The sequence below is a fragment of the Populus nigra genome, chromosome 11 (genome assembly GCF_951802175.1).
Source record: "Populus nigra chromosome 11, ddPopNigr1.1, whole genome shotgun sequence".
Taxonomy (NCBI): domain Eukaryota; kingdom Viridiplantae; phylum Streptophyta; class Magnoliopsida; order Malpighiales; family Salicaceae; genus Populus; species Populus nigra.
The window spans coordinates 15,414,918-15,439,421 of NC_084862.1; the positions used below are offsets into that span (position 1 = coordinate 15,414,918).

Consider the following 24,504-nt stretch of genomic DNA (forward strand, 5'->3'; position numbering starts at 1 on the left):
GTGCTAATACCTTCCCTTTACGCAACCAGTCCCTTACCTTAGAATCTCTGAAAGACCAGTTAGGGTTCCTAGTGACCATAATATTAGGTGGTGACTTCCTTATTCACAAAAACAAACCAAAGAGACCCCGAAATCAATCGAGGATCGCAGCGACGCCGCGCTCAGCCGCGAGGGTGCGATGTGATGGCGACTGCATTGGGGACCCTTGGACTAAGCTTGGTAATTTTTCTTTATTGTGCTATGTGTTGTTGTTTTATTATTATTATTATTATTATTATGAATGATACTTTGTTTAAAAGCTTTAGCATGCATTTGTACATTCTATCATACATGGTGTAGTCATTCATCACTTTATTATTATTTTCTTTTTTTGAGAGCACACACATTAAATTTTAAGTTAAGTGGAGGACTAGCAGCTTGCCTTATGACTTGAGTCAAGGTTTAAGTTTGTGTAAACCCCAACTCTTTACTGAGTGTTTAGATTGATAGTGATTGGTACACATGCCATCCCACTATCTGCTGAACCCCCATATTGCCTTTACGAGGGTGATCACTAGGACAACAAGAGACCCTTTTTAGAGACCAAGTAGTAAACCTACCCTATGTCTCACATAAAGGAACTAGAACCTATCCTTAGGATGTATGCTCCATAATATCGTTTTGCATCCAAACAAGCCTAAGCTCAAAGCATCTTGAATCTCAAGACCTTCATTCAAAAGCTAGCCAAGGGAGAGATGTTCCAAAGTTGGGAGACCCGAGAAGCTCCATTGGTGTTCAAAATTTAATCACCAATGCTTGTTTGATCATTATATTATGTTGTTTGCCTTTTTCACCTTTTTAAATCGAGGTTCCAAATGTCAATTGGATTTTATCCTTGTTTTTTTTTTAGCCAAACTTTTCCTTTTAATGAGATTATGCATTTTTAAAAGTTCATCTTTATGTTCTTACAATGCATTTACACATCACTTTCCGCTTTCAGAAACCCTGAAAGCGGATCTTCCATAACAACACCTGCACTTTACACTGAGAATGAATGGCCAAACTTTAAAGAATACATAGTAGCTGTAGAAGAGGAAGAATTGGATGAAAATAACATTAGGGAATTCACACAGTTAATAGGACAACATGAACAAGCTTGGAAACACGCTAGAGAGGAATTTGAAACCATAGATATGGGCAAGGAAGAAATCAAGAGAGAGTTGAAGATATGGACTTTGATCACCCCTAAAGAAAGAGAAGAGTTGATTGCAAAGTGTTTGTGTGTATTATATAATTGTGTTAATTTAAGGATTATTTTTTAGTTGTTAGAGAATAATATAAATGATATCTTGTTATCTTATTTAACAATTTAAACTATTGAGTTGAGATGGTTCATTGATATGGTATCAGAGTCTTGATGATCAAGTAGTCATGAGTTCGAATCTCACCATCCCTATTTATTTGATAAAAAATCAAGAATAAGATAATATGAACCTGCTGTGTAATCTTGATATCTCATTTAACAGCTTGATATTAGTTATATTAATTTAGAAAATATTTGTTTTCACCATAAAACTCAACTCTAATTACCTGTAAAGTGCAAACTAATTACGCTCGTAAATTTGTTAAGTGATTAAATTGAGATTTTTGAATTACCTTCAAATATATCATGATTTTAATAAGTGGACGATACATCATGTAAATTATAAAAAAATATATTTATTTGAATATATTATTTGATTAGTGTTGACTTTACTATTGCTGCATTGACTGGAAATTTCAGTATTCAATAACCTTGCTTTACTCTGCAGCTAACTTCTCTGTCCCATTGCAGCCATTTCATAGCTAACTCTTTGAAATTTCAGCTTACTCTTCTTTGCTTCTTTGCTTCTTTGCTTCTTGCTCATAACGATAACTTAAAAGCCTTACGTTCAGATAGATAATCATTGACCAGTCCATCCTATATCATTCTATTTAATTTAGAAATGCTGAAAGAAAAACGCAAGCAATCCAAAGATGAAGAAAACGATTCATCCTCGCGAAAGAGAAGAAAACCTGACCTCAGTAAGCCTGTCAGTTTTGTCTCCACAGGTAAGGCAGATGCGTGTGTCTATATGTATATATAGGAACTGCTGATTCGATTTGAATATGTTATTTGATTAGTCTGATCATAGGATGGGTTGAGTCTACTACTACTGCTGCCTTGCATTGACTCGAAATTCCTGGTGTTTTCTCCTGCAAATGGATAGAAATCATATCCTTTCTCTTTCTCCTATATAAAGAATACAATTAACCTCATTTCAATATCATAGCCTTGGAATTTCATAGCTAACTCTTTGTTATATTGCTCCATCGGTAATTGATCATGCCTTGATTTCTGCAGCTGCCATGACAGAGCCAGAGTCTTCTCGATCTAGACCTGAAGGGACCTATGATGTCTTCTTGAGCTTTAGAGGAGAAGACACTCGCAAGAAATTTACAGATCATCTCTATACTGCCTTGGTCCAAGCAGGAATCCACACTTTTCGAGACGATGATGAACTTCCTAGAGGAGAAGAAATCTCCAAACATCTCCTCAAGGCAATTCAAGAATCCAAGATCTCCATAGTTGTCTTCTCAAAAAGATATGCTTCTTCTAGATGGTGTCTTAATGAACTAGTAGAGATTCTTAAGTGCAAAAATCCGAAGACTGTTCAGATTGTTCTTCCTATATTCTATGACATTGATCCTTCAGATGTGAGAAAACAGACTGGCAGTTTTGCAGAAGCATTTGATAAACATGAAGACCATTTTAAAGAGAAGGTGAAGGAGTGGAGAAAAGCTCTTGAGGAGGCTGGAAATCCATCTGGATGGAATCTCAATGATATGGCAAATGGGTATGCCTTTTTTCCAAATTTATGGAGTCAATATACTCTACATTTTTCAATGTGAAACAATAAAATACTTAATTGACTTGCTATCGATGACTTGCTTTTGTCGATGAGCAGGCATGAAGCAGAATTTATCAAAGAGATTATCAAGGATGTGTTGAATAAATTAGATCCCCAGTACTTTTGTGTTCCTGAGCACCTAGTAGGTATGGATCGGCTTGCTCGTAATATTTTTGACTTTCTAAGTACTGCAACAGATGACGTACGCATTGTGGGCATACATGGGATGCCAGGAATAGGAAAGACCACTATAGCAAAAGTTGTATTTAATCAACTCTGCTACGGATTCGAGGGAAGCTGCTTTCTTTCGAATATCAATGAAACATCAAAACAATTCAATGGTCTGGCTCTTTTACAAAAGCAGCTTCTTCATGATATTTTAAAACAAGATGTTGCTAACATCAATTGTGTCGATAGAGGAAAGGTTCTGATCAAAGAACGACTTTGTTGCAAAAGAGTTCTTGTTGTTGCTGATGATGTGGCTCGTCAGGATCAGCTAAATGCTTTGATGGGAGAGCGAAGTTGGTTTGGTCCCGGAAGTAGAGTGATTATTACAACAAGAGATTCAAGTGTTCTACTTAAAGCAGATCAAGCATATCAGATCGAAGAATTGGAACCATATGAGTCCCTTCAGCTTTTCAGCTGGCATGCCTTGAGGGACACAAAGCCAACAGAAGATTATAGTGAGCTTTCGAAGGATGTAGTTGATTACTGTGGAGGACTTCCTTTAGCTCTTGAGGTTATGGGTGCTTGTCTGTCCGGGAAAAGCAGAGATGGTTGGAAATGTGTAATTGACAAATTGAGAAGAATTCCACACCACGATATTCAAGGAAAGCTTAGAATAAGTTTTGACGCACTGGACGGTGAAGAACTACGAAAAGCATTCCTTGATATCGCATGCTTCTTTATTGATAGAAAGAAAGAATACGTCGCAAAAGTGCTAGGAGCCCGTTGCGGTTACAATCCAGAAGTTGATTTGCAAACTCTCCATGAAAGTTCTCTGATTAAAGTATTGGGAGAGACGGTAACCATGCATGATCTATTACGAGACATGGGAAGGGAGGTCGTTCGTGAAACGTCTCCAAAAGAACCTGGAAAGAGGACCAGAATTTGGAATCAACAGGATGCATGGAATGTAGTTGACCACCAGAAGGTACGAGCTCAATGCATACACGAAAGCATAGGCATGCGTATTTTCTAGTCAAACTTATTACAAATAATTGTATGAAAGTTGTATTGTTTTTTTTAGGGTACGGATGTTGTAGAGGGTCTTGCACTGGATGTCAGAGCATCAGAAGCTAAATCACTTCGCGCAGGATCATTTGCAGAAATGAAATGCTTAAATTTACTCCAAATCAATGGAGTACATCTCACCGGATCCTTCAAACTGCTTTCTAAAGAGTTGATGTGGATTTGTTGGCATGAATGTCCTTTGAAATGTTTTCCATCTGATTTTACCTTGGACAATCTAGCTGTTCTTGATATGCAGTACAGTAACCTCAAAGAACTATGGAAGGGTAAAAAGGTACGAAACATGCTACAATCCCCAAAATTTCTCCAGTATATAATTTATATTTACATGTTACGACTTCTTAAGATTAATTTTCATTATTTTGCCCTCTATTATGACAGATTCTCAACAAGCTAAAAATCCTCAATCTCAATCATTCTCAAAACCTTATTAAAACACCAAACTTGCACAGTTCAAGTCTAGAGAAACTAATTCTGGAAGGTTGCTTGAGTTTAGTTGAAGTCCATCAATCTATTGGAAATTTGACGAGCCTTGTTTTCTTGAATCTGGAGGGATGTTGTAGTATGAAGATTCTCCCTGAAAGCATTGGCAATGCAAAGTCTCTTGAAACTCTGAATATTTCCAGGTGTTCACAACTTGATAAATTGCCAGAACGCATGGGTGATATGGAATCCCTAACTGAGCTGCTAGCCGATGGGATTGAAAATGAGCAATTTCTCTCTTCAATTGGACAATTAAAGCATGTCAGAAGGTTATCATTGCGTGGATGCAATCCGGCTCCACCAAGTTGTTCTTTGATTTCAGCAAGTGTTTCAAATTTGAAACGTTGGCTGCCAACATTTTTCACTGAATGGAGATTAGTGAAACGTCTTAAGCTTTCTAATGGTGGTTTGTCTGATCGCGTAACTAACTGTGTTGATTTTAGGGGTTTGTCTGCTCTAAAAGAATTGGATCTATCAGGAAACAAATTCTCTAGCCTGCCTTATGGGATCGGCTTCCTTCCCAAGCTACAGGTCTTGTGTGTTCAGGCATGCGAATATCTTGTATCAATCCCAGATCTTCCCTCAAGTTTAGACACTTTGAATGCATATTGTTGCAAATCATTGGAAAGAGTAAGAATACCAATCGAGTCAAAAAAAAAAATACATATAAATCTATATAGAAGTCATTTGTTAGAAGAGATTCAGGGCATCGAAGGTCTAAGTAATAGTTTATGGTATATTATTATTAATGACCGCAGTCATTCATCAAGTAAATTACAGCGTTATTAAGGTAATAATCATTGATTAATGTCTAAAATCTTAGCGTTTCTTGAAATCAATATGTATACAGGCAATAATCATTATTATTATTATTTTATTTTAAAAAATAAATCATCTTTAATAATATTTTTTTATTTTTCTTATTTAATCTAAAAAATTAAATATTATCTTTAATAATATTTGTTATTAAATATTTAAAGTCTGATTGGTTTTATTTTTTATTTCTTGATTTTATGATAATATATTTATACAGGTAATGTGCAACGGTTGTCATGGGTACTGTATTTCCTGCTTTCCTGGTGGTGAGATGCCAAAATGGATGAGCTACAGGGGAGAAGGATGCTCATTGTCATTCCATATACCTCCAGTCTTCCATGGCTTAGTTCTTTGGTTTGTCTGTCCATATACCCAACGTTATTACCCACATACTAACATTATTAGTATTAAAAGAAATAAAAGCAACGGTATTCAATTGTTTGAAGAAAAACGAATAGCAGAAGCTGGGGGATGGATAGGATACATAAGTAGAAGTGAAATGGCAATGGAAGATTACTGTGCAGATGACGAATTCGAACTATACATTTCTTCAGAGTCATCAGAGTATGCAGTGCGCAACGGTTTCCCACTCTTACCCGTTAAAGAATGTGGGGTCCACGTGATCGCGGAGAAGTTAGATTCATTTGAAGAGTCGGCGGTGGGAAGAGATACAACGATGCCTTCACCAATGCTGTATCATCTGTTTCCTCACCCCCATTGTGGTCCAATTATAGCGTCTACACCAAACCAATGGAGTGACTATTTATTTTCGAAGCTGCAAAAACAGAGCCCCAATTTATTACTTAATGGTAAGAACAAATATTTCATTTAGTTATTTTTATTCTATTATATTTAATTTATGAGATTAAATATTATCTTTAATGATTTCATTATTATTATTTAATATAAAAAATTAAATATCATTTTAATAAAAAAATATTAAATATTTAAGGCTTTTTGTTTAGAATACATATTTCCTTTAGTTGTTTCTATTTTATTCGTTTAATTTAAGAGATTAAATATCATCTTTAATTGTTACATTTTTCTTATTTAATCTAAAGAATTAAATATTATCTTTAACAATATTTTTTATTAAATATTTAGAGTATGCTTGGTTTTATTTTTTTTCTTGATTTTATGATAATATTTTTCTTATTTAATATAAAAAATAAATATTATCTTTAATAATTAGATGTATGGAATATCACTTAAAAAATAAATTATAACTTTAATAATTATTTTTTGAAAAACAAAAAGCCAACAATCACTAACATATTTTATTAAAAATCACTTTAGTTTATTTAGAAAATATTGAAAATTGATTTTTTTTTACATTAAAATAAAAAAATTGAATAATGTTTTTATATTTTATTGCAAACTCGATATTTTAAAACAAAAATGAAAAAGATGTGATATTGACCTTTATTATTATAAAGTAAGTTTTTTAATTAAAAGTGATGGGAATTTGTTGTTCGTAATAACAAAGTGCATGTACAATCATGCACATTTAACTTTCTTTTTAAATTTGATGATTTTTTAGGACTGGAATATTGGCCTTCATTGACTTGAGATGAGAGTACAAGATCATTTTACATAGAGATGCTTGAAGTTGCTCCAAATCAGTGCAATACTTTCATCTGACATGTTGATATGTATTTGTTGGCTTGAAGATTATTTTCCAAGCTTGGAAGTTTTATTGAATTCTCTTTGAAATCTTTTCCATCCGCTGGACAACTTATATTATTATGCATGATGTAATTTATATTTTCAAGTTACAAATTTTGATGAATATTGTTTCATTTTTTTCCTCACTTCAAAAGATGAAAATCCTTGATGTTAGTTAGAAATAAATTAGTTTTCTAGGAAGAGATTATTGATTGGGATATAGTATTTGAGTTGGTTCTTCATCATTTAATGTTATAATTTAAAATAATTGATGAAAGTTCTGAGAGCATTCTTAATTAGTCTAATAAGTAAAGTGTTGTTAGTTTTGGCTATAAGATCTTGCTATGTATTATTGCATGGTTTTTACTATTTTTTGGCATTTTTCTTTTTGTATATACAACTTTTGTTTTTCTTGCCAGTTGGTCATTAGCTTCATGGCACCAGCACCAATTATTAATAAATCTTCAACTATTATTAAATAAAGAAAAAACATAAATATTGTTAAAACACCAAACTTGAATTGCTCAAACCTAAATAAACCCTATGACAATAATCTAATTTAGAAAATAATTAATTTATCATCGTAGTCTAAGAAAATAGTATTTAGTTCTTATGTTTTCATATTCATCTATGATTTAATGTGTTGATTGAAATTGACAATTGAGTTTACTCACATATTGTTATATTGGTTTTGAGTTCAAATAAACGTTTAAAAAGGGAGTTTTTTCATGAATGCAACCCTTCATGTATTCAATATGAATGCTAGGAGATTTTAATGTCTTGTGAATGCATTCATTTATATATATATATTGATGATTTTGCTAAGAATTGATTGAAAAAACTTAATTTCGTTATATAAAAACCGAAGAGAGAACAATAAATAGCTAAGAATTGATATGAAAAAAATAATTTGTGTGTGTATAAGCTGATTGAAATGAAGATTAAAATAAAGAAGTAAAAAAAAAAGAGACTCGTAAAGATTTTATGTTAGTATTCAACATGTTCTTTCTTGTTTTTTTTATTAATTGGATTACCTTTGTCATATATATAACTCTAAATTAATTAAAAAACCATGTTTATAGTGCTTTAGAGCCGTTTGACATTGTTGTATATATTACTTTTTAAAATATTTTTTATTTTTTAAAAAAATTATTTTTCATAATCTAAAAATAATTTAAAAAAAAAAAATTCAATATTCTCTTGAAAATACTCTCACAGCGAAAAAAAAAAAGGTCCTTTTCAAGTCTTCCATTGTGTTGCATTTACGATGAGAGCTTTACGCCACTTTATAGCTTTAGTCCAAGTGTCTTTCATGGTTGCCTTGGATTGATTGACCAAAAAAAAATTACCTATTTGTTTTTGAAAAAAAATTAAAAATATATATTTTTTATTTTTATTTTAATATTTTTTAATGTTTTTAAATTATTTTGATATGCTATATCAAAAATATTTTTTAAAAAATAAAAAATATTATTTTAATACAATTCAAAACTAAAAAAACATTTTAAAAAATAACCATTATTATATTTTCAAACCACTCAACAAAATCTAAAAAACTTGCTACTACTCATAATTCATTCCCAGGGGGTCCAGGTCATATTAATTCTGTTAAAAATGAATCTAATTCAGCTTGGATATCAACAACATGTTGCATCCAGTCTTGTAGCCAATTTGTTTTTTCTTGGTCCTTGAAACTTTTACCTATTTTCGTTTTGGTCACAAAACTATATTTTTCTTCATTTACATCCTTGCAAGTTCTATTAACATGGTTCCATTTGTTGTTATATACTTCGATTTTCATGTTCTCGCATTTATCATATGTCTTTAAATATCCCTACATTGAATTAGAAATCAATTGTTTTTAACCCTCCTAACCCAGTTACTATTAAGGTTAGTTCTCCACCTGCATGTTCTTCCTTCTCAAGCGTGGCATCGGTCTTTAGCTACACTTACTTAGTCCCAGTTATTTATAAAGCTTATAATTTAGTTCAAGTCAATAAAAGCTTAGCAGTTTGATACAATAGATCATGGCCAAGTAAAAGATGTTTATTTTGGATGTAATAAATATTCATATTGGAACATAATACTATTCATCTCTCAAATCCATAATTCAATTCATCGTATAAATAATTGTTGATTACTTGAATAAAAACTCATGATTGTTGAGCAAAGTAAACAAATTACTTAATCATGTTATCATACTCATCACCATATATAAAACCTGACAAGACAGAAGACTTTGTCTAATCAATCTTAGAGTAAGACATGATTAAATCTAGTCTTATTATATATTTTAGAATGCGGTTGACCTGTATTTTTTAAAATATTTTTGAATTGTTCTGGTATTAAAAATAAAATTTTTAAAAAATATTATTTTAATATATTTTCAATTAAAAAATATTTTAAAAAACAATTCCTATTATACCCTCAAACAAGTTAAAGTTTTTTTAAAGTTTTCACAATCTATAGGTTGATGTGCATGACACTCTCTGGTCAGGAAGGAGAGTTTGTATTTATATTCATTCTTCTACAGCTTGATTTTCTCTTTAATTTAATCAACAATAATTTCTCATCTTCAATAGAGATTTGAGTTTATTATTCAGGTAAGACAAACCCTGTATTTTAAAATACTATTGGTTTATATATGAACCAAGACAACAGTATCATTCAAATTTTAGTAATAGAATAACTTTTACATATTTTTCAAGTTTCGTAGAATAGTTAGTGGAATAATATTTTTAATATTTAATAATTAAAAAATACTGTGTAAATGTTTTGTATAAATTATAGAGTTAAGGACTCTTTTGTAGTTGGTAAAATACCTCACACTAAAGTTAATAAATAATAACACAAGAAAGGACCAAAGTTTACTACAATACGAGGAAGTTTCTCAACTTTTCAATGAAACATTACTTCTCCTGTACATGAATATAAATAATTTCGTTGACCGATTCATATTTCATTAATTATTGATTATTTGCAAGAAAGCTAAAAGAATTGGAGTTCTTTCATTCCTAGAATTCTAATTTTAAATTGTAAAAAAATAAAACATCAACTATTTATATAATAGCTAAATAAATCTATTAAATAAATCGAGAATAATCAGTAAAATCAAGCAAATAATCTAAAAATAACTAGTAAATAAATATATTTTTTAGATCTGATTTGAGTATGTTTTGTATACTGATTGACTTACTTGCTTAAACATAAACAAACTTTGCTCTACGAATCTGTTTGATATTTCTTTACTTATCACTAAAATATTACTTTTACTGTACATAATAGAAATAATTTGGTTACCCGTCGACACTTACGTCACTTTACTCTTCAACTCGATGTAATTTCATAGCTTTTCCCAGCAGGTGGGATCCAACTAATTTCATAAATCATAATTCTTCCCAAGGGGATGCCAAATAGGTGCCAAGAGCATACCGAATTAAGCGAAAACATGCTGTCGCCATAGTCTTACAGCTTGAAAAAGTTGAAAAGCTTGATAATATTGAGTAAGAAATAAAATATAAAATAATTCTTTTTAAATAAACAAATATAAGAGTTTAATAGTACTGGATAGAAAAAATAATAGAATTTCTAAACTAAATAAAAGTAACTGAAAAAAGTATTTATTATTCCACACAAATTGATGTTAAAATCTCATTTATCATATTTTATATCTATAAAAAACTAATTTGTCATGTGGAATAAGTCTATATGCTAAAATCAGAAAAAACAAATGTAACGAAAAAAAACAAATTCCACCCGAGGCTGTGATTAGCAGATTATCTGATGGAAAGATGATGAGCATTTTTTAGTGAGTTAACTTCAATTAAAAAAAACAAAATAAGGTTAAATTGATGATTAATAATGAATTTTGTATACTTTGCACAAGATTTTCTTATTCTCGTCAATTAATCTTAAAGCGAGGTTCCAAGATAAGCCTAAAAAATATTTATTATTGATCAACAATATTGAATAATGGCTTATTTTCTAAGTATAAATTATGTTTGAAATAAAATTGATAAAAGAGTACATGATACACAATTAATGATGGAATAGTATATTTTGAGAGTACTAAATTAAGATTTTTCAATTACCTTTAAATATATTATGGTTTTAATAGGTGGACAATGCATCCTTTGAATTTATTACAAGTAATGTGTAATTTAAATTATAAAAAATAATTATTATTCTGATATACATTATAATAATAAATTAGATGATAGTAATAAGAAAATAGGAATTAGTTTGAATGAATTGTACTAGTTCATATTATGATATATCTGGCGTAGAAGTTCGAAGAATAGAATGAAAAAGAACAAAATAGAAAACACAAAAAGAAATAAAATATGTTTTTAAGAAATATAAAAGATGGATAAAATTAGAAAACAAGAAAGAGATATAGAATCTCTTTGTAAAATTTCTATAAACTTCCTCTTCTATCATGCTGTAATTTCATAGCTTCTATAATCTGATCTACAAATATAGAGGTAACTCATATTTTATTCTGAGGAGATGCTGAATAGATCTACAAATCAAAATGATTTAAAATAATTAAGAGTGCAGCCATAGTCTTACAGCTAGTACTAAAGTCTTGCAGCAAAAGGAAACAACCCCTACTCCATCTTTCCCTTCTTTCCATGAAAAAAGCAAACAACCCATATGATTTTGATTTTCAATCAGTATGAGTGAGAAAGAAAGAGAGGACAAGCCGACACTTCAAAGGTCCTCTCTCTCTTTCCTTGCTTTTTTTAACGCGTGGAGCCAGCAGTTGTTGCCACCAAATTCCTCTACGCACTGTTACTTTTTACCTCTTTTATAATTATTATGATTATTGCATTGCTAATAATTTGCAATAAAGATGATGAACATTTTTTAGTCAATTCAAAATAACAAGATAAGGTTTGTCTTATCTAAAAATTCTAAAAATATTTATTATTCTAAAAATTCTTATATTAAAATCTTAATTTATCACATGAACTGAGTCTATATGCTAAAACCAGAAAAAAAAAACAAATGTAACAAAAAAAATTCTACACAGCACAATTAATTATAGGATAGTATATTTTGAGACTAAATTGAGGTTTTTGAATTATCATTAAACATAACATGATTTTAATAGGTGTATTGTATATCCTTTGAATTTATTAGAAGTAACGTGTAATGTAAAGTATGAACCGCTTGCCATTAACTAGCTTTTTCAATTGGATTTTTTTATTTAAATGAAAAGGAAAATTTATTTTATTATGAAAAAAATATTTATTTTTTTGATATATCTAATAATAATAAATTAGAGATAGTAACAAGAAAATAGAAAGTAGATTGAATAAATGGTATCAGTTCCTATTATGATACATCTAGTGAAAAAGAATAGAATGAATTAAAATATTCTTAATAAAAAAACACAAAAAAATATTCTTAATAAATATAAAAGATGAGTGAAATTAGATAACACGAAACTACCAATAAGTAAATTTCAATATGTAATTGTGTAGGTTTTGATTAAAAGGGCTTTAATTTAGGAAGTATATTAAAAAATAATATAAATTATATTCTAGAATTTATTTTAATAGTTTAAATTTTGAGATGAATTAATAAGTCTTTACAAATAAAAGATATAGTTTTACAATAAAATGCATTTTTAGAAATGAAATTATATTAAATTAAGCTTGCTCGAGATTGTTCAAATTATTAATTAATTATAATTAACTTTATGTCTTCAGAGGAAACAAAAGGGAAGGACAAAATTATCTTCCCCTCAACGATAGATCTAGCCCACTTTCCAAACAAAAGGTAAATAGAATGATGGTCTCATAAATTGCTTTTTTTCTTTCCAGCTCGTCAAGCTGTTTGGTCTCCCTCACTGGAAAATCTCCTTCTTCCCTGCCTCTGCGCACGTAGGGGGAAGAAGGAGAATAGTATCGTTCAAAACATCACTGTTTTGAATTTTTTTTTGAAAAAAAAAGAAATGAATTTAGGAATAACTTAAAAATAGGTTATGATATTTTCCATCACTTTTTCTTATCATCAACTTCAATATGTTGCTTCTTTTTTAAAGGTTTAACACTAGAAAGCCTTTTTTTTGTTTCATTCTTCAAATCTTAATAACAAACGTATGTAATAAACAATTGATAGTGAAATGAAAAGGTTAAGGAAGATGAAATTGTAAGAAAAGAAAATCAATTTAAAGTATTATTATGAAAAAAAAATAGCAATAAAAAATATGGACCAAAACTTGAAAGATTAAAAAATTAGAGGTGAAATTGAAAAATAATTCTAGTTTTATAAATTATTAAAAAAAAATTTAAAATATTTAATGATGAAATCGAAAAATATTAACTTTAAAAATTAGCCAGAAAAATTCAATAAATAATAAAAAAACAAACCCAAGAAAATCTAAATCATTTATAAAATTAGTAAAAACTTCCACACTAAGTAAACAAATAAAAAAAAAACAAATAGAAAGAAGGAAGTAAAGTCTGTAATTAAATATATACGCGGAGACAAAAACATGGGCATGTGACAGGAGACAAAAGGGCAAAGGGCGGCACTTTTTTTTTCAAGAGATGGTAAAAGGAAGGTCTATATCTAACTTCCTTTTCCTTTTTCTTAGAAAAAAAGTGACAAAAGCTGATAGAACACAGATTCCATCTCTTTTTCATTGGTTTTTTTTTTTTTTTAATGTTTATGCATGTGGCTCAACCTTTCTCAGTAATTGCAACAGTTTCTTTGTTGAATAAACTGCAATACTGGTCCCCCTCACTGCACCCCTTTAGAATGGGAATCACACTAAGAAATTTAAAAGTAATTCGATGTATCATTAAAGCCTATAAAAATAAAACTGATAATAATATAGTTGGGATTTAAAAAAATTGATAAAAAACCATATAAAAAGAAATTTGAAACCAAGTAATCTTAAAAAAGAAGAGTTTTAGGATATTGATTTTATTATTTGTTAGGTAACTATGTAATCTATACGTTGATGTGGAAAATAGGACTAAGTTTTTTTTTGTCAAAAGAGTAACTGTGTAATCTAATATTCATCTCTCAAATCCGTAATCCAATTCATCATATAATTAAATAATTGTTTTAATTAATAACTATAAGAAACAAACTCCCTTGCTAGTTCATTACTTAAATAAAAACTCATGATTGTCGAGCAAAGTAAATAAATTACTTAACCGGGATCACCAGAGGAGTTATTTGTCAAAATAAAAACTCATGATTGAGTTATATAACAGTTTATAAATCATGCTATCATCTCCATCGCCATATATAAAGCTAGACAAAATAGGATAAGACGGGATTAAATTTAGTTTTAGGATATATTTGAGAATATGATTGAATCATGTTTTTTAAGATGTTTTTGGATTGTTTTAATATGTTGATGTCAAAAATAAATTTTAAAAAATATTATTTTAATATATTTATAATTAAAAAATATTTTATAAAGCAATTTTCACCATACTTTCAAATAAATTAAAATTTTTCAAATAAATGGATTTATATATCGATGACACTCTCTAGTCAGTTTTGAGAATTTTGAATCCAAACAAGTGAATTTATATATGCATGCTTGTACAACTTGATTTTCTCTTTAAGTTAATCAACAATAATTTCTCATACTCAATAGAAATTTGGGTTTATCATTAGGGTAAGACAAACCGTATTTTAAAATACTATTATATATGGATCAAGACAACAGTATCATTCAAATGCTAGTTATAAAATAACTTTTACATATTTTTCAAGTTTAGTACTAGAATAGTAGTGGAATAATTCTTTTAATATTTAAAAATTAAAAAAAATACTGTGTAGCTGTTTTGTATAAATTGTAAAGTTAAGGACTCTTTTGTGCTTGATAATATACGTCACAATAAAGTCAATAAATAATAACAGAAGAAAGGACCAAAGTTAATAAATAATAGCATGCTTTAATAGAGTGTTACAGTAAAAGCACAGAGAGAAGAACGGTTCAAGACAGAACAATAATGTTAACGCGTGGACCCATTTGTTGCAACCAGCACGAAACTCCAGCTCAATATTTACCTTTTACCTCTTTTATAATTATGATTATTGCATTGCTAATAATTTGCAAGAAAGAATATTCTTTCTCTGAAAAGGGCTTGAGAAAACCAAAATAACATACTGTTACCTTTTACCTCTTTTATAATTATGATAATTGCATTGCTAATAATTTGCAAGAAAGATGATGAACTTTTTTTAGTGAATTCAAAATAACAAAATAAGGTTTGTTGAGGCTTTTCTTGGAACCTCGCTCTGGGATTAATTAACGAGAATAAAAAAATTCTTTGGAAATTTATACCATTTGATCTTGACAGCATCAGATTAGACAATTGCATGGAAATGGTCTTCTTAGTTTGCCGTGTGGCAAATCATGTCATTTACGAGACTGCTGGAGAGAGTGTCTATTGATAATTTTACCTTCTTTTCAAATCTTTGACACTGCTTGGATTGACCGGTAATTTCACTCGAAAATTTCTAGTAATTTATAAAGGAAATTTCTACTGTATAAATTGAAAAAGTACTTTCGTGAAGAAACGACAAGGCTTACCTATTCCATATTAAAAGAGTAATTTACCTAGTAATTTTTACATATTAAAAGTTTGAAAAATATTTTTGATCACTGTACTATTTTCTAAAACAATTCCAAATATGAAGCCTCACCTATTCCTTTACCTGCTGCTTACCTGAACAACAACAACTACGACTACGTATGTAACGTACTGCCATCGCATCACAACCGCAGAATAATTCTCCAACGCAACGCGTTTTCATTTTCAAATTTTCATTTTTTTTAATAAAATAAAATAAAAGATTCTGAAATTTGGACAAAAGCCACTCCCATCTCCAAACAAACATCGTGCAGACAGTGTAATTTGAGGGACCCATGTCCCCCCCCCTCTCTCTCCTCACCAATCAAATAACTCGGCTGGATCTCCCTAATCCCTCTATTCTAATTTTCTAACCTCGCCATTTCTTGTAACTCCAACCAATACTATCCGATGAGTTGGAAAATCCATTTCAAATTAAACTACGTAGAGTGTATGCTTTTTTAAAAAAAAAATAATTTTATATTTAAAATAATATTAAAGTAAAATTTTTATATTTTTAACATAATCACTAAAAAAAATTAAAAAAAATTAATTTAATAATTTTTCAAATTAAAAACACTTTTAAACAAGAGTAGAAACTCTTCCAAACACCCAATTAAACTCGGTCCCCCTAGATTTTTAGGCTGTAATGTCTGGTTATATATATATATATATATATATAAAGAAAGAAAGACATTGATTTGTATCCCATTCATAGGTAGGTAGGGTCCGCTATTATGCCAGAGCATTCATATTTCATTAAGAGTAACGTGATACCATTTGTCTCATGAAATTTCTTTCTTAAAACGTATGGGGTTCAGTTCAGTTCATGTTCATCATTCTGATTGATTCGAAACCGAGAATGGTCTGTGTCGAAAAAATGGAACAAAGCTAACTACATGTCTGTGCTCTTGGTAACTAGCTAGTTAGGTCCTCTTTTTTTTTTTTTACCTCAAAAGCACAAGGAGAACAGCTATGCAACTAATCGATGATCCCTTTTTTCCTCCTCTTTTTGGAAAAGAAAAGTAGTGGTCAACTAGATTGCCTTGTCGTTTCTTCACCTAGACTGAGACGGTGCCAACACGTCCTCTCCAGCTCTAGGTAGATAAATTACTAGAATGCCCATCAAAAAGTACTTTCGTGCATTATTGTCATAAAGTTTTTCAAACTTCCAATATAGAGACAGAAAAAAAAAAAAAAAAAAAAAAAAAGCAAAAGGGAAACAATCCCCACCTCATCTTTCTTGTTCCCTTTTCCTTCTTTACACGGCTTACTCAATGAAAAAGCAAGCACTAAGGCACCTTCTCCACAAACTACCCCCAATTTCGCCACTATATAAATATATTATGGAAAACAAGATAAAAAGAAATCTTTTGGTATCAGAGTATCTGTGAAGTATTGCTGGGAAGTCATAATTGTTTTTGACACGCCTAATCACAGTCTTTTTTGGAAATTTACATGGTTTGATTTTGACAGTATCAGATTAGACAATTGCATGGAAACGGTCATTTACGGGGCTGCTGGAGAGATTGTCTATTGATAATTTTACCTTCTATGCATTGACCGGTAATTTTACTCGAAAATTTCTAGTAATTTATAAAGGAAATTTTTACTGTATATGAATTGAAAAACTATTATTGGCTGACTTCTTGCAAAGTATTCGCAAGAAAGCTGAAGAATTAAAGTTTTTTAATTTTTAAAATTATAATTTTAAATTGTAAGAAAAAAATCAATTGTTTTAAAATTGTTTTCAAAAATAAAACATCAACTATTTATATAATAGCTAAATCTATAAAGATAAATCGAAAATAACTCAGTGATCCTTCCAGGTAGGCCCAGGCCACATTAATTGTGTTTAAAAAAATAATCTAATTCAGCTTAGTATCAACTACATTATAATTATTTAGGAGGATAGTTGAACCATACTTTTTAAAAAAATTAATTTTTTTTTATAATTATACTCCATCAGCAACTACCTCGAAATTACCACTCCAAATTCCAGCTCAATATCGATCAACATGCGGCTAAAATTGATAAAAGACACATAATGATGTATTGTATATTTTGAGACTAAATTGAGGTTTTTTAATTATACTTTTTAAATAGAAAAACTAAAAAATCCTGATAATATTGAATAAAAAATAAAATAGAAAAATTATTCTTTTGTAGTTGGTAAAATATTTTTAATATTTAAAAAGTAAAAAAATACTGTGTAACTGTTTTGTATAAATTATAGAGTTAAGGACTCTTCTGTACTTGGTAAAATACCTCACACCAAAGTTAATAAATAATAACACTTTTCAATACGAGGAAGTTTCTTCACTTTTCAATGAAACATTACTTCTCCTGTACATGAATATAAATAATTTCGTTGACCGATTCATATTTCATTAATTATTTGATTATTTGGAAGAAGAAAGCGTATCCCTTCTCACTTTTAGAGCGTATTTAGGGTATTTAAAAACGCATTATAAATCATGTTTTTTTTATTTTAATTTTTAAAAAAATAATTATATATTTTTTTATAATTTTAAATTATTTTGATGTGTTGATATCAAAAATATTTTTTTAATAAATAAAAAATATTATTTTTATATATTCACTTGAATGAAAATTTCACTTGAAATTTGCATAGGGCTGTTTTCCTGGTACTTTCTACTTAACATGAATTGGAAAACTGTCATTGACTGACTTACTAGCAAGTATTTGCAAGAAGCTAAAAAATTAGAGTTTTTCAATTTTTAAAATAAATAATACTTTTGTTCTTCTCTAACATAACAAGTTTTTTTTAATTATACTTATAAAAATTACATTAAAATTAATTAAATATCAGGATAATAATATAAATTTCTATACCATAATAAGTCAATATATAATTAAGCAGTTTGTAATGTTACAAATTAATTTTTTTTTTCCAAGGTTATCTCTTATTAAATCTGAGTTACTCTCTATCATTTACATGCAATATAGTCACCGAATAATTAAATAATTTACAAAATAAATGATTTTTTATTGTAGAATAAGTAAATACTAATATCCATAACTAGAAGTAACTATAATTATAATATTTTAAAAAAAGCATAATAAAAAACCTGTGTGTTAAATAAGAAACCACTTCTGTTTTCCCCTACGCGAAGTCCACTTTATTTGGTGGAGTAATCATATTTACCGAATTGGTCTCATTTGGAACTCACAGCACGGTATGCTCATCTAACAGTCCAACTTATTCTGGGAATCTGATCGGTCAAGCTACGAACAATCAGGAGGCATGATGCTATATATGAGGCGTGATGTGGGAATTGCTAATATACAACGGTTGTCAAAATTAATCATGATACCACTAGCTGTCTACTCCCAGTGATCTTTCTAACACTTCCATTTCCACCATCATGATCAATTTATCAGATTTTATTTATAAATTAGATAAGATTCAAACCTAGGGGATTAAAATGTAAAATAAGAAAAAGACCCTTGACAATCTAAAATAATTAAAGTAATGAGTACATGCATGAAGCAAGATAATTAGTTGATATTGAATTTGTTGATATTGTGACTATTCAAGATAATTATAATCTATAGGTAATTGTAAACTATAAATTAATATTAACAAAATAATTGTATTCAATTATTTGAAGTTAAACAAAAACAGATATATTCCATCATAAAATCAGAAAATAAAAAAAAATGAATTCACAAAATTCATGATATAAGTTATATGACCATGATAATTTTATAAAAAAATAAACCAAGAAACATATATTTAACAAAAATCAAAGGAAAAAAACTATTAAATCTTATTTTAGTATTTTTATAAGACATGTAAAATAATAAAAATGGTAAAATAACATTTTATTTAGTACTTTTTTTAAAATAAACATACAAAATAAAATTTTATTATTATTATTATTATTATTTTGAACTTTCCATTCAGCATCTAAATGGAGTATTGAACACGTACTAGCTCATAATGGAGCGCAGCATGGAATCTTGAACTTCCTTTTATCTACCCCGGTGACGTAAAAAGTTAGCAGAGACCTCCATTTTATGCTGTACTGTAGTACGTGGGCGAGGCTCCGTAGACATATTATTAGCTAGAAATTTGGAAGCTTTAATTTACTTGTTTATGAAGTTTAGGAACAAAGACTCCCTATTCTGAGCCAACAGAGTTTGCTGCCCACGAAATCCCTTTATCCCGCTGTTAATTTTTTAATGACGCGTATAAGGTGTTTGATAAAATTCCTCAACTGAAAAAATAAAAAAAAAAACCATGTTTAGAATGCTTTAGTCCTTTACGAGTGGAAAGTGGGAACTATCCACTTTCCCACTTTCGACTGAGCGTGAAAGTGGGAAGTACTTATGCCATTTTCTATCTTTAGATGTAATGGCTTTGGCAAAAAGAAACAAATAAAAGTTAGTGTTCGCACTGCTTTAGCCCAAGAGTCTTTCATGGTTGTCTTGGATTGATTGACAGGAAGAAGTCTGAATGTTTTTAGAAAGAAGCAGTCTTCATTGCTTATCAAAACCAATCTCTGGATCTATTAACAAAAACTCTAAATCGCGAGTAAAGTTTTACTAGACACAATTCATTATACATTGCTATATAAAAATTACGTATTTATTTTCAAGTGGGAAAAAATTAAACCATGAGGCCAGGGGTTCTTTGGTCTTTACCTATTTTCGTTTTGGCCACCGAATTTTATTTTTTTTCCAATAAAAGAGAAGGTTTTGTGTAATTATCAGATAATTGAAATCATCGCTAATCTCCTCTGTTCATTTTCTTCTTTTTTTTATTACCCTTAGCATGATACACAGAAAAGAAGAACGCGTGGTTCAAGAGAAAACAAAAATGGAGGGGAATCAAAATCTTTGTTTGATTTTATGCTGTGTTTTTGGTACATTGATCAACAATAGCTTGGAAGAGCTTGATAGCAATAACCTTTTCGACCTCAATAAATAATGTTAACGCGTGGATCTGAGCGCAGGAAGAAAAATGAAATTTGCTATTCCTATCAAGGTTGTTAAAATCGCGATTTAACTCATAAAATCGTATGATTTTACGAGTCAATATAGGTTTTACGTGCTAAATCGTTCATAAAACTCGAAAATAAATAAAATCAAGTTAAAATCAGGTAAAATCGTTAAAATCGGATGAAATCGTATAAAATTACGATTTCACCACCGATTTTACGAGTTTACACGCAGAAGATAAAAATGGAATGTTGATGACAGGTGTCGACTGTTTATTGGCATTTACAGAGCAGAAGAGACAAATAGGGTGGTTTCTTTTGACCGTATAGGGAAATGAACTTAATTCTGATGATTTCTTTTAGCATTGGAAAATGAACTCAACAACAAGGACAGAACCCAGGTTTCTAGTTTCAACATTTGAAGAAGAAATATTGACACTAAAAATGTAATTTGCCGATCAGTGGGATATGACAGACTTTTTAATATCAGTTAGTTGAATTGGGATTATGGTGGATAGTATCTGTTTACTGTCTTGTTTATCAGTACATCTTCAGCAAAGTCAACTCCTTTGCTGGATAATACTAGAGAGATGTATCCTTCTTCACTGGATTGAAGATTATGGGCAGTTGCAGCTAGAATCAATACAAGACAGAAAACTAAGAAATATAAAGGGTCTGCCATGAAATTAACTGGAGCAAAGAATGATTCTTGTAAAGGCAAAATAATTAAAATTGTTAATTTAATTCATTTTCATATATATTTTAAAATTCCTTACGATTTTACGATTTTACGATCTGTTTTTACAATCCGAGTTTGTTTTGTATTTTCCGTACCGCGTTAAAATCACAATTTTAAGAACCTTGATTCCTATCACACATTATTATAAAGAATAAAAGGAACGGAAGAATATTGTTTGAAGATGAACGAATAGCAGCAACTGTGGTCCACTTGGGAATTGGAACTATGCATATATATATCCAGTGCATCGAATTCGGTTCCTTCCTGGTGAGATGCCAAATTGGTTGAGCAGTGGAGAATAAAAGCAACGGTTGGGATTCATTTGAACTCGTACCCCTTAAAGAATGTAGGGTCCATGCAATTAAAGAATGTACGTTGTCGAGGTACTATTTCTTTCATTTTTTCTTGCACAAGAAGAAACACACAATTAGCACTCCAAATTAATAGTTTTATATATATAATTATACTCCGTCAGTAATTACCTTGAAATTACCACTCCAAATTCCAGCTCAATACCAATACGCGCTAGAGAAATTTCCTTGCTTTATTTTCCTGCATGTGTTACATTTTTATCTTTTATAATTATAATAATTGCATTGCTAATAATTTGCAAGAAATAATATTCTTTCTCTGAAAAGGGCTTGAGAAAACCCTAAGCATTGTAGATAATCTCTTATAGGAATCTCTTTATTAAATAATCGAAACATCAAAGTCTATTTCCAAATACTATTACTACAGTTTATATATATATATATATATATATATATATATATATATATATATATATATATAAAATAAATAGAAACAACTAAGTAGAGAGATTATCTTTTATTTTCTTGTTCTTTAGCTTCTGTTTCGGTTTTGGCTTCTGATTCTTTGGCTTTAGGTACAACCTAAGTAGGTAAAGCTTCTGTTTCTTTGTTCTTGTTCCTTCATATATATACATTCTCAATTTCATAAAAAAAATTAATTAGTCCTTAAAATCTTAAAAAATAGTATCTAATCCTTATATTATTATATTCATTTTTAATTTAATTTTTTTCATCCATTCATCTTTTTATTTATTTAATAGCTTAAGTTTTTAGATAAAAGATAAATAGTTTTACTATTAAAGGCATTTTTTTTTGAAATAAAATAATATTAAATTAAGCATGATCAACATTGTTCAAATTATTAATTAATTATAATTAACTTGAGGTTTAGAAGAAATAAAAGGGAAGGACAAAATTATCTTCCCCACAACCATAGACCTAACCCCTTTCCAGAGCAGTCCCCTGGTAAATGGAATGATAGTCTCATAAATAGCTTCCTTTTTTTTCCCCAGCCCGCCAAGCAATTTGGTCTTCCTCGCTGGACTACCTTAGCACGAGAATCACACTGTTTGAAGTATCATTAAACTTGATAGAAATGAATAACTGACAATAATATAATTGGGATTTAAAAAAAATATTCATAAAAAATACCTTAAAAAAAACCAAATATTAAACAACTGATAATAATATAGTTAAAATGATAAAAAATTGTTAAAAAAGCAATTTGAAACCAATTAATCTTAAAAAAAAAAAAAGAAAAGAAACATGCAATGAAAACCAATTCATGAAAAAGTATTTGGATATTAATTTAGACTATGAAATAATAAAAACAAAAAAAGAGTTTGAGGGTATTCATTTTATTGTTCACAGGAACGCAAAAATGCATTCCAAGTATGGAGTGTTTTATTGTTATAAAGTTTTCCAAACTTACAATATATAGAGAGAGAGAAATAAAAAGAAAAAAGAGCAAAAGGAAACCGCCCCCATCTTTCTTGTTCCCTTTCCCACGGCCTACTCAATGAAAAAGCAAACACCCCATTAGATTTTCATTCACTATGAGAGAGAGAATGAGAGAGAGGTAATTTCGACTATACATAGAACTCGACAGGACAGAAGACTTTAAGATAAGATAGCATTGATTTACAACCATGGCTTCAAGGGCCTGGAATAGGACCAGGTAAAATTCATGTATCTATTAGTTGGCAGCAGTTATCATTCGGCCCTTGCCGCCCACGAAATCCCTTTATCCTGCTGTTAATTTTTTAATGACGCGTATCAGGTGTTTGATAAAATTCCTCAGCTGGGAAAAAAAAAAACCATGTTTATAATGCTTTAGTACTTTTCGAGTGGAAAGTGGAAATCCCTTTCCCACTTTCCACTCAGTGTGAAAGCGGGAACTACCATGAGAGCTATATGCCACTTTCTATCTTTAGATGTAACGGCTTTGGCAAAAAAGAATCAAATAAAAGTTAGTTTTCGCATTGTTTTAAAATATTATTTTAATATATATTTTTTAAAAAAATTTTAAAAAATAAACCCGACATGTCTCCTACGTTTTCAAAAAGAACGGTTCAAGGCAGAAAAAAAAAATAAAGGGGAATAACCCTCGGTATGGTATCCAAATAATAAAAACTTGAGATTGAGATTAAAAGGTTTGTTTTTTTTATGATCTTAGGTTTGAGTTTTTAATTGCTCATATAATAATTACTAAAGATTTATATAGTCATTAACTTTAGGGTTCATAAAATTAGTTATAGTATGTGCAAACTGATTTGAATACCCACATTAATCTTAAAAAAAATAATAAAGGGGAATCAAAATATTTGTTAGCAGTAACCTGTTCGACTTCATTAATGCTAACGCGTGGACCCAGATGTTGTGGAAACTGTAAAGGATATCGGGGAAAAAAAAATGATTGCATTGCTAATAATTTGCAAGAGAGAATTCTTTCACTGAATAGAAAAATTATTATTTTTAAAACAACAACAAGTAAATTTAAAAATTAGTATTTTTTAAATAAAAAAACTAGAAATTCCTGATAATATTGAATAAAAAATAAAATAAAAAGATTATTCTTTTCAAGTAGAAAAAATTATAAAAGTTTAATATAACTGAATAGAAATAAATACAATTTCCAAACTAAATAATGAGGTGTATATTTGGAAACTACATGATTTTCTTTTTTAATTATATCCTTTAAAGTTATTTATTTTTTTTAAAAAAAAAACTCGTTAGTTTGCAAGTCCACTGCAT

The 24,504-nt window shown here is 29.5% G+C and overlaps 1 protein-coding gene across 2 annotated transcripts; it reads left to right on the top strand.

Annotated features, from left to right (window-relative positions):
- The first annotated feature begins 1,755 nt into the window (after positions 1-1,755).
- On the top strand, positions 1,756-7,183 carry LOC133668357 (disease resistance protein RUN1-like). Of its 2 annotated transcripts, none has more exons than XM_062088148.1 (7): positions 1,756-2,043; positions 2,363-2,855; positions 2,967-4,062; positions 4,159-4,434; positions 4,542-5,273; positions 5,677-6,268; positions 7,000-7,183. In XM_062088148.1, exons 1-7 carry the CDS (start codon positions 1,965-1,967, stop codon positions 7,026-7,028), a joined length of 3,297 nt encoding a protein of 1,098 aa, XP_061944132.1. In that variant the 5' UTR covers positions 1,756-1,964; the 3' UTR covers positions 7,029-7,183. The 2 variants fall into 2 exon arrangements, with proteins under 2 accessions (XP_061944132.1, XP_061944131.1); XM_062088147.1 differs by having other exon boundaries at positions 1,757-2,070.
- Positions 7,184-24,504: the final 17,321 nt, after the last annotated feature.

What these genes read in the sequence shown, in the direction of transcription:
- LOC133668357 (XM_062088147.1), top strand. Translation starts at nt 1,965, where the DNA reads ATGCTGAAAGAAAAACGCAAGCAATCCAAAGATGAAGAAAACGATTCA. An exon ending in CTCAATGATATGGCAAATGG is followed by an intron (nt 2,856 to 2,966) that starts GTATGCCTTTTT and finishes GTCGATGAGCAG; the next exon opens with GCATGAAGCAGAATTTATCA. An exon ending in ATGTAGTTGACCACCAGAAG is followed by an intron (nt 4,063 to 4,158) that starts GTACGAGCTCAA and finishes TGTTTTTTTTAG; the next exon opens with GGTACGGATGTTGTAGAGGG.